Below are 11,177 nucleotides of genomic sequence, written 5' to 3'. Positions count from 1 at the left end.
GCTGAAAAAAAAAGCACTCATCCCTCACCCCACCCCAAAAGCCTGGACCATTATTTAGCAGCAAAACATCAGTGCTATGAAGCTGGAAGATGACAAAGACCTGAATATAAATTCCATATATTACATTTAAGTACGTCATTTTCCTTCTTTAGCCTATTTGATCATTCTTTTGTCCAGAATGAACATAAGTTGAAATGATGGGTTTCTCTTATTATTTAAATAGTGACAAATATCAATATGGGTGCTCCAACTCATTTAGTTAACCAGAGTCATCTATCAAGCTCACACCCATGACTGAAAGGAGAATGGACATGGTATAGAGATTGGAAAAATAGGAAGCAATGAACTGTAATGAGGTGAATGTAACTACAATTTTATGTTTTTAAACTAGTTACATTTTAATTAAGACCAAACATAATGTATTTCATTCAGTGAATTATATTATGAATGTATTTAAGACATACACAAACAGGAGAAGATAAATATCAGGGAGATGTTTTGTGGCCCTGGTCCAAAGACAGACAGCACAGATTATTGAGTTTTATGAAGGACTACACATTTGGCTAAATTGCTCTGGATAAGTACATCTGCCAAATGCCTTAAATGTAAATGCAAGACGATCCTTTTCACACCACTTTTAACATAAAATGAACTGAATTATCCAGAATGCACACAAACTTTCTATTTACCCTATTTGTATTATATGTGTATTTACTTCAGAGACAATTTGCTTTGTATTGAGAAGATTGTGAGAAACCAATTTGCTTGAATTTACAAGTTTACTCGATTTCCAAAATGCTGTTATTAGGTGGCAAATTTTTACTCAGTTTGCTGAGCCATTTCATTTAGCTATCATTTGCTCACTTACTTTGTAGGAGTGTGTGTTAAGTCATTTATGAGGAAATGGTAATCATCAGAACTCTTTTTTTTTTTTATTACAACAGCATTTTTGTTCTACCCTAAACATTGGGGAAAATCATAGTTAGCACAACAGCCAAAGCGACAAGTATAGGGAAGTCAGTTTATGAAAGCAGTTACTAAAGTATGTATAAAATTGCAGCTCTTTGTTATTTCATATATAGCAGTGCAAGAGCCACAAGCTCAATATTCTCACTCTTACTGTCATCATGCGTCAAAACTGCCACTAGATAAATCTACTTGCACTTGCTCGAACACACAAAGTCCGTACCATGGGCATGGGTGGACATACACCGAAGGGGTTGACTGTGCTGCTGCTGCTGCTGCTGAAAGAACTAAGCGTAGACATGGTGCCATTAGCAGTCCTCTTCTGCAAAACGTAACGCTGATCCCATGTTCACGGTACAGATTTACAGAATAATAATGCATTTGAACAGATATTTTGTCAATTAGTCCATTAAGCTACAGTGCGTGATGTAGATATGAGTAGATATCTTGGTCTGAATTTGCAGTCCTGCTGCTTCAGGCTTTAGTCATGTCCATTGGGAAGGCTCCATTTGGTCCGCTGTGAGAAGAATTTACTTCCGTGACTCCCGTGTCACTTTTAAGCATATGTAGAAATCATCTTCACTGTTGTACTTTGACTCAGCACTACAAGGAAAACACCAGGGTTTTTTTTCTTTATCTCTGTCTAGCACATATGGTAGCATATATCAGTACCATAGACTAAATATTTACAAGGAAAAAAAAAAAAAAAAAAAAAGATTTTTCAAAAGAAGATAAAAAATGTTTTTTGGACATTTCGTAGAACATTTTTCATGACTACTAGGGTCAGTATTCATAAATTAACTGTTCAATTCATTGGTGAAGGGAAATGGGAATAAAGATCCTTCCAATTGTAGATCAATTTATATGTTAAAATTGTTAATATATAATAAGGAAATTACAACCATATTTAAAGTATATGCTTCGCAAAAGTATTGGAACACCCGACTTTTCTAGCCCATATGTGGTTCTTCTCTAAACTGTTGCGACAACTAGCAGGCACACGATTGTAAAGGATGTCTTTGAGCAATACATTTTAAACATTAAACCTGTTCCAGCATTACAATGTCCCTGTGCACAGAAAATGAGTTTGAAGATATGATTTACACGAGTTGGAGTGGAAACTCTTGAGTGGCCTGCTATAAAACTCTGAAATCAACCCTATTAAACACTTTTGGAAAGAATCAGTGCACTGACTGACTTTAATATCACCCGGGTGATTGAATGAGCTCAAAACTCTTTATAACCACACTGCAAAATCTAGAGCTAGAAAAACTTCCCAGAAGACTGGAAAATTGTATAGCAGCAAATGGGAACTAAATGTGGAATGGGTCTATGTGCAAAAAAACACATAATATTATGGGCAGGTGTCTACAAATGTTTGTCCATATAGTATATTATATTCCAGTGTTGATTTTAAGAAGCAATAAGTAGTGGTGTTTGTCCTATAAGTTGTAGTTTAATTGGACCTCTCATAATACAAGCTTAAAAATGGAATTTACATGTCAGCTTTTGTTTTTAATTAAAAAAATAGAAGGCCAGAGCTTTTGATAGCTTGTCTTATTGTTTTACAATATTCAGTATTGCAATAAGGTTCCTCCCATGCTTGGTACTCTACAGTCTGGGAATACCTACACACAATCGGCCCGTGTGGCCTATTGATCACTGGCTCCACCCTCACAAACCTGTTCCATATTCAATGTAATTGATAGTCTGTAATTACAGACTATCGAAGGATTTCCCAGGTTAGTCATTTCTGGAGAGGTGATCACGCAATTTCACTGCACTGCTGAGCTGTTTTTAATCTGTGTACATAAACCCAGAAGAAGCTGCTTGAATGTTTGTTCAGGAAGTATTTTGCAGCTTCTTCTAAGGAGTATGTGAGGTTCCCAGCATTGTCAGAGCAAAGGAATACCACAAAACCTGACTGGAAAAGCACCTATGACTGAAACTATTATAGCCATTTAGATAAAATATATTTTTAGTTAGAAAGACTCGCTGGTGTCCTTTTTATCTGCCAGCAATTTTGCATCACACACCAGTCACTTACATGTGAACTTTTTGTTATTTAAATCTTCTTTGTGATGTTTAAATTTTACTGCTGATTACAATAAATTTCTGTGGAAGATCCAGAGTAAAGCGTGCAAGCTAGCTACGGCATGTACACAAAATCCTCCCATTGGAACACAAATCAGACATCTTTCTACTAAAAATGAATAATGGAGGGAAATGCTTCAGAGTAAACTCTTGTGCAGTGCATCGCTGTTTGCGAGTGTCAGAACGATACCAAAATGTTCTGCGCTTCATGATTTCTTTCGACTATTTGACAGCTTTAAATGGTTTGATGTGCTGAAATAGAAACACCAAATAGCATCGCTTTTCATTTACTTCGCTCGGCTATTAATTTAGCTTCTTTAATGCTTGCTTCGCCTCCTGTCACTGGAAATTGCCGGAAAATAATGATTTAATTAACATCATTGTTGCTGTTGTGATGCCATGTAAAGATTTGAACTCCCAATCTTCTGATCAGTAGACCAAAGACTTCACCACTGAGCCTTGATACGGTATAATATACTGAAACACATGCTTGTGGTAAGTGTACATATATGCCTCAGATGCATTAAACAGAGATAAGATTAAACACTGGTGTTTTCCTTGGATTTCCCTTTCATTATATTTTCTTTTTATGTCTTTTCTTACTGTTGCACGCAAACGCATACACTTGCACATACATACAAACATACATACAAACATACATACATACATACACACATTCCAATGCTTTCTGTTCATGTTTTCAATCAGATACCCTGTCTTCTTTTATCATACTGTGAACAAGAACCACATCTTAGGTTCCCTACCACCCAAAGCAGGTAGCTCTATAAAAAAAACGAAAAGAAAAATGAACTGAGATTATATATAGAATGAACTAAGATAAATTGCTTTCAACATTACAAGTGCCTGAGTCCATAGTGACGGCTCAGAAAGGAAACAATTACAATAAATAAATATGACAATAAATAATGGGGACATTGCATCATACTGTAGACAGCTCATATGAGTCTGAACAAATACCTCAGCATGAGACAGAGCCCTTAAAACAGCTATTGAGGCTGAGACATCGAAAAAGGCCTCGTGGATAAGCCAAATGCTACATGTAAAAAAAAAACAAATTCTGTCAAGAAGCCAATTGTACATATGGACTAGTCAAACACTGAGATGTCACCATAAATGTGTTATGGCTTCATCATCGAAATGCGGCATCGCGCCATCACTTTATATCTCCACCTTGTAAAGAATACACTGCAGAAACTCATAATGATGATGTCATGTTTTTTTTTTTTTTATACTGACATCAGGAAAGGTGCCCTGTGACACTCGAGTCTAAATTCTCCAGACATCACAGTAAAATCAGCCTCGTGATCATAGTGCATCTAATCGACAATCACAGGAAACTGCCATGTGCTGTCAAACTCGACCGCAGTCATGCGATGTAAACACGCTTCGCGAATACAGTCTTGGTCTCCTTTCACTTCTGAATTTCCTTTTTTTGGCACGACGTTTACCTCGGTAATAAAAAAAACGTTGTCATGGTAATACTTATGATACTTACAATAATCCTAATTTACTGTGCATTGAAATAAAAGACGTTTTTACTGCTACGTTCATGTGTCTTGTTTTGCGTTTTCCGAACCGTCAGACCATCGTCCTCTGCCGTCTCAAATGTGCCTCAGACAGAGCTCAAAGTTCAGGGACCCTGCGATAATTTTTCAGTTAGAGCTGTCCGAGGTGTGTTTGTGAGCGGCTCGTCCGTTGAGTCCGTGAGCATGGCTGATGGAAGGACTGGACTGGGTTTTGCGCATATGGCTGTCTCTGCTGTCTCCGCTGAACACACTGGCCTCGATTTTATCCAGGTCGTCACTCCCTACACGCAACTTGGCCTGCAGCAGGTTCACGTAGGTCTCGTAACGGCTTTTCTGCACAGATACACACAAAGGGGTTAGGTATGTACGCTTGGCAAATAGAAGACACGTGTGATTATGTGCATTAAGGCATTCAAGGTTCATTTAAATGTGCTTCAACATCATGCTGACCTCGTAGGTAAGGTAGTGTTCTTTGATGCGGTACTCCTCTAATTCTTTGCTTTTGGGCGTGAGCTCGGGCGGATTCCTTTTGTTCTCTTCTATCTCTAAGGAGATCTGCTTTAGCTTGCTCTCATGACACTTCAATTGCTCCTCCTGTGCAGATATTTCAAGACAACAGTGTAAGGGAGTTCAAAGACATCAAACACACACCACACACACACACACACACACACACACACACACACACACAGTATTTCTTTTCATTTCAAAATTCATAATTAATATTTTGCATATAATAGTTTGGTTGCATGCCAATTCCCACACAATGGCACTATATGACATGTCTCTGAGACACATGAAGTCACATCTTTTCACACTGCTACTCATGCTGCATCACAGGGAAGTGTAACCCACTTCGACCTGCCCCTTTTTCACATGCATGAGGTCACAGACAGCCGTAAACTCCCACCCAGACAATGCTGCCAGTGTTGCCATGTATATTTTAATAGCACATAAATTGATATACAATTTCAGGTAAATATGAGGTGGTATCAAGATTTGAGACTAGTTTTGTAACATGCCAAAAAATAGTAGCCCAAGTCTGCATGCACAGGCACATGGATCACCGACCTTAAAAAGTCAGTGTGCCAAAAGACATCGTCCTGTGTACATCGGGAGCCGTGCAACTGGTTATATTCTGACCACTTGCGTTACCACGTCTGCAATTTCATCATGGACTGCAGGTTAGAACATAGCGCAAATGTGAAGCCCTTCAATGTGCTGAACCCCCGAAAATGCTCGAAGATGATCGTTGAAGAACAATCCACAACATCGCTGCCGTTGTCTGTGTGTCAGTCCAGGCAATCCTCACATGTGATTTGAACATGGGTCGTGTTGCTGCCAAGTTTGTCCCCAGGCTGCTGAGCCAGAAGCAAGAGGAACACCGCGCTTAAGTCTTCCAAGAACTCCGTCAGCGTGCTGTGTGATGACCCGCCCTTCATGTCGAGGATCAATACCTGTGACTAAACTTGGGTGTATGGGTACAACCCCGAGACGAAGCAAAAACCTTCACAGTGGAAGAGCCCAAAAGGGAAGGCAGGTTCGCAACTCGACCAAGTGCATGTTAATCGTCTTTTTCAACATTCCCGTTATTGTGCATCGAGAATTCGTCCCTAGGGGCGGACTGCCAAAAGCGAGTGCTACTGCCAGGTTTTAAGGCATCTAAGTCATGAAAATTTTTGATACCACCTTGTATATGATATAAGGTATTCGGGCCTTTAACATAATTTCAGATAATGAAGCCTTGATTGGTGGCTTGCTGCGCACTTGACCAGTTAAGTTTTTAATCCACTCATACATAAAAAGGAATGATTGATTTCTCAAAATGTAGTTGAGTAAAAAGATATTTGACTTTGATGTAGTGAAGTTAAAGTAAAAGTCTTCCAAATTGAAATACTTGAGTAAAGTACAGATACGTGAAAAAGTTACTTACGTACAGTAATGCACATTTACTACATAATAAATGTACAGTAAAGTACATTTACTTTGTTTTCTGTCCACCACTGCAGAAATGTATGTACCTGATTAAGCCGTGTTGTAGATGATGGCAGCAGAGGTCTGCAGAATTTTTTCATGGAACCTATGGCTGCAGGAAATGCAGGCGCAGAGAACAGAGCAGCCACCAAATTGATCCTGAAGATCCATGATATCATCTCCTCCTCACTCCTACACAGACACAGAGACACACAGACATAATAGCTGACTGGGCATAATTTGAAAATGGATACAAATGTGTGACAAGTATTTTGATTAATGTATAACTCATATGTCGTTAATAACTCTCCCTCTGAGGTAACTTACGGTGCTTGGAAGAGGAAGACTCTCCAGTCAGACGTTTTGAGCTTGAGAACGTTGGGTCTTTTGCTGTAGTCACAGGCCCTGGTGGCCAAAGCATGGTGCACACGCACTGCGTTTTTCAAATCCACTTCAGACAGGTCCTTATCAGGCTTATACTCATCCTTAACACAAGGGGGAGACAAAGAGCGAGCACTGAGTAGGTTTCATAAGCTGGGTCATGTTGCAGCAGTGTTTGTGTACAATGAAAGATAAATTTGAGGGAAACACAAAGTCAGTGTGTGTGTGTGTGTGTGTGTGTGTGTGTGTGTGTGTGTGTGTGTGTTTGTGTGTGTGTGAGAGAGAGAAATACTTTTTGCAGGTAGAGGATCATGCCCTTCAGCACTGCATAGAATTTCTTCCAGCCTCGCCGTCCTCTCGGGGCTGCAGAGAGATATAGAGAGAGGCAGATATATGAGAAAGAGAGAGAGAGTGTTACTTAGTTATGGATGCATTTTTACTAATGGCTGCAGTTGATCACAGATGCCATATCCAGCTGTAAGGAATATCCCTGCTATCTCCTCCACCTGCTGGAAGCCCAGGATCTCACTCGTCAGTCTGCCAGCTCAGCAGAACACACAATCTAATTAGTCTAATTAGGTCTTACATCATACTCAGACAGTAACCTTAGAAAGATGGGGCCCTTAAAAACTTGCTTACTGATGAGATATGTATGAGATATTTTAGATTTTCCTCTGCATTGTGATCTGTGTGTAACCATTACCACTTGCTTTGCTGAATCTCCTCTTCTTGCTGTGTACCAATATTGTTTGTGATCTATGTATTTTCCCAGCTTTAAAGACACCATATTCAGTTCACTCATGTAATTACCAGAGATGAGAAATGAAATCACCATCATAGACACTAATACTAATAGTGCATTTCAGAATTAGTATGAGGACACTGCCATCTTCTGGTATAGTTATATATTTTCTTGTACACAGGGTCAGTAAATGAGGGCCTCTATCCCTATTTGTTCAGTGCTCTAAAGATGTCTATCTATCTATATTTAGGTTTAAAACACATTTCAACCATTGTACTCATTGTATATAATTGCCTTTCCGTATACTGCTTACTTATATTTATATTATTCATTTCAAAATATTCATTCATCTGTCATTAGTTATTTATACTGTATCTATCATATATTATAGCCTTACCAACCTGTACATATGTAAATATTTTACACTGCTACCAATGCACTTCTGGTTAGATGCTAACTGCATTTGTACTGTATTTGTGCAATGACAATAAAGTTGAATCTAATCTAATCTAAAAAATTCCACATGGCCTAAACATCAACTAATGTCTATAGCACAAACCTCCTGTCCGACGTACATCCACCATTACTACTGTCCAATCAACCTCCAATCTTAAATAAATATTGTTGTTTTTGTAGGCAGTCCAGACCTACACTACACTACACATTGTTATTATTATTATTATTATTATTATTATTATTGTTGTTGTTGTTGTTGTTGTTGTTGTTACTATTATTATTTTCATTTGCAAGCAAAATGTAGACCTAAACATACCTGTAGCCTATTTTAACCCACCATTGGCCACGACTATCAATTGGTCATACGATGTCCCACAAGATTTATACACTACGGAAAGCATAAGATTTCAGTTTGCAGCATTCCATTCTACATTTGCTGTTATATTTGCTTCATTCTTCTGGGAAGATGTTCCACTTGATTTTGCAGTGTGGTTGTGGAGATTTTGCTCATTCAGGCACAAGGATATTAGTAAAAGTAGGTACTGATGTAGATGAGGTGAGGAGACCAGTCAGCGTTCCAATTCATCCCAGTAATGTTCAATAGGTTTGAGGTCAGGGCTCTATAGCAGGTCACTGCCTGTTTATTTTCCACATACCTGAGCACGTGGACGCCCCTGATCGACAAGTGTTGCCCTTAACCAGTGCTGCCTCCTTGGCTCCCTGGCCATGTATTTAGTTGTGTCTGTTTAAAATACATTGTCTCTTCATTCGTATTACTATATTCACATTCAATTATATCTCCATTGCACACACATCTCATGCCAGAGTGAAAGTCTATTTGCTACGCTTGAGTGCAGTTATTCAGAGCAGATGCCAGTTCTTTGATGTTAACTCAGTGTGTCCAATAAACCTCCAACTAATCTCAAATGAACAGAAGTCGTTCTGCCAAAACCAGCAAAGTTTCACATATTTCAGAAGTAGAGCACCAAAAAGTCACACCATAAATTTGCACACACACAAATACATATTGTCCATATATTCTTTTTTTTTGTCTGGAACACTCACTGCGTTTACCGTCCATATCCGCATGGCTCTTACGGGTGAGGACTCCGTGTTTGTATGTGGTAGCATTGAGCAGGAGTGGAATGGCAATAAACGGGTTACTACCATCCGTTACCCTAACAATCCGCTTGCCCCCTGCCTCGCACTGGTCCTCAACCAGCTCGGACAGACTCTTTCTTAATTCCTCCTCCTCGCTGCAAACAGAGATCAAGTTACACATTCACACCTTCCTTACAAAGCAATGTTAGTTGTCAATGCAACTCAATCCACAGACAGAGCAGATACTCACATGGCCCATTCTAGCTTTTCATTCTTTATTGAATTATACAGCACCTAAACCAGAAAGAGAGGTGAGAGTTGATGTTAGATGTTATTTTGCATTCAACACAATATTATAGGAACATACATCATACAACCTATGAGCTAAATGCAGAGCATGTCTTTCAGAGAAAAGTTCACCATGAAACATGTTAAAATACAGAGACCAGGCAGAGACCAGACATTATCACCTTAAGTATACCACATAACCATAAAGTTATATCTGGTCAGTGTCAAATGTTTGGACACTTTTTAATTATTTTTTTTTATTATTTTTAACATTGTGCATTATAACCCAGAATATGTTAAAAAATTTGATTTAATATATGCGTGTGGGTTTAATCTAAGGAGATTTTAAGTAAATTCAACAGTTCTGATGTTAACAAAAGAGTGAGAAACATATTTGTTTCTCAATCACCATTCTTCCATTAATAGTCAATGTCATAATAATGTGAAATCCAAGGTATAGGTAGAGAAGACAGTAGTAAAGTCAGGACAGAGAGCTAACATCAGTAATGCAGCTAAATATACAGTTATGCCAGGTTATGTCTCGGCTATAGATGATGAGCGTGATGGTGATTACTAGCATTAAAGTTAAAGCTTTGAAATCTGATCTGTTTGATTATAGTGTCCTGATGAGCTGGACAGACTGAAGGATTAAAGCACTGCTGCATCCCATTTTTTAGGTTGAGATGAAATCCTGTGTCTGGATTGTGCCACTAATAGCATTCTGGGTAAGTTAAACTATTAACCAAACAAGTGAAATGAGGATATATATCAGAAAAATAGACAAACTTAATATATCAATGCAAAATTAATCTTAAAATCCAGTGACCACATGTTAATTATAAAAAGTTGTTCAGGGTGGATTTTTCCTTTAAGTGTGCATTGATGACAACATTCTTAAAGCACAATCCAATACCTTGAGTGAATCTTTGGGGAAATCTTTTCCGTCATTCAGACCATCCAGATTGCTGATGAATTGCTGACAAGACATCTTTTTCCCGATGTTCTAAAAACAACCACACAGAATGTCATTCTTAATCTGCTTTTGTTTTATGTGGTTGTGCAAGTATTATTGTATAGTATGTGTAATAGCTTAATGGATCAGTAACGATAGTCAAAAAGTTGTGCAAAAAATGGTAGGTCAGTATTTTCCCACCACCACCAGATGGCAGTAGTTTGTCACGGCATAACTCACACACACTCACACTCACTCTCTCTCTCTCTCTCTCTCTCTCTCTCTCTCTCACACACACACACACACACACACACACACACAAAACGTGCACGCCACCAAACCTTTCTTACACACTGCACCATTTTGTTTCTTTGCTCACTGAAAAGGAGGATCTATTCAACCACAGCATGCACACATGCTCTTATATAAACCATTCCACACAGCAAAGGAGCTAAAACACCAGAGGTGCTGTGCATTCTATATGCAACATTTACACAGTCTAGGAAGTGGAAGCTGGATTTTGTCTCACATGGAACTTGGTGTGGTTCAACACAAATGATCTATTAAATAGCTATCATGAGAAAAAGAACCAAAGAAAAGCACAGAGACAGTATAGAAAACAGTTGCACTTACCACCTGATCATAACAGCAGCCACAGGAATGAGGTGAAAGTGTA

At 38.6% G+C, this 11,177-nt stretch overlaps 1 protein-coding gene across 1 annotated transcript in view; it reads right to left on the bottom strand.

The window, feature by feature from the left end:
* Window positions 1-917: 917 nt before the first annotated feature.
* psd2 (pleckstrin and Sec7 domain containing 2) overlaps window positions 918-11,177 on the bottom strand; it is a 45,725-nt gene continuing 35,465 nt past the window's right edge. The window contains exons 8-15 of the mRNA XM_046849442.1: window positions 10,463-10,552; window positions 9,512-9,555; window positions 9,226-9,416; window positions 7,255-7,325; window positions 6,909-7,066; window positions 6,629-6,773; window positions 5,058-5,201; window positions 918-4,940 (exon numbers count right to left, since the gene is read on the bottom strand). Coding sequence (XP_046705398.1) covers window positions 4,734-4,940; window positions 5,058-5,201; window positions 6,629-6,773; window positions 6,909-7,066; window positions 7,255-7,325; window positions 9,226-9,416; window positions 9,512-9,555; window positions 10,463-10,552 — 1,050 coding nt within the window. The 3' untranslated portion in view covers window positions 918-4,733. The remainder of the gene's footprint in view (window positions 4,941-5,057; window positions 5,202-6,628; window positions 6,774-6,908; window positions 7,067-7,254; window positions 7,326-9,225; window positions 9,417-9,511; window positions 9,556-10,462; window positions 10,553-11,177) is intronic.

Source organism: Silurus meridionalis, chromosome 5 (genome assembly GCF_014805685.1).
Source record: "Silurus meridionalis isolate SWU-2019-XX chromosome 5, ASM1480568v1, whole genome shotgun sequence".
Classification (NCBI taxonomy): domain Eukaryota; kingdom Metazoa; phylum Chordata; class Actinopteri; order Siluriformes; family Siluridae; genus Silurus; species Silurus meridionalis.
The sequence above is the reverse complement of the archived record's forward strand: the minus strand, read 5'-3'. Positions and strand labels throughout refer to the sequence as shown.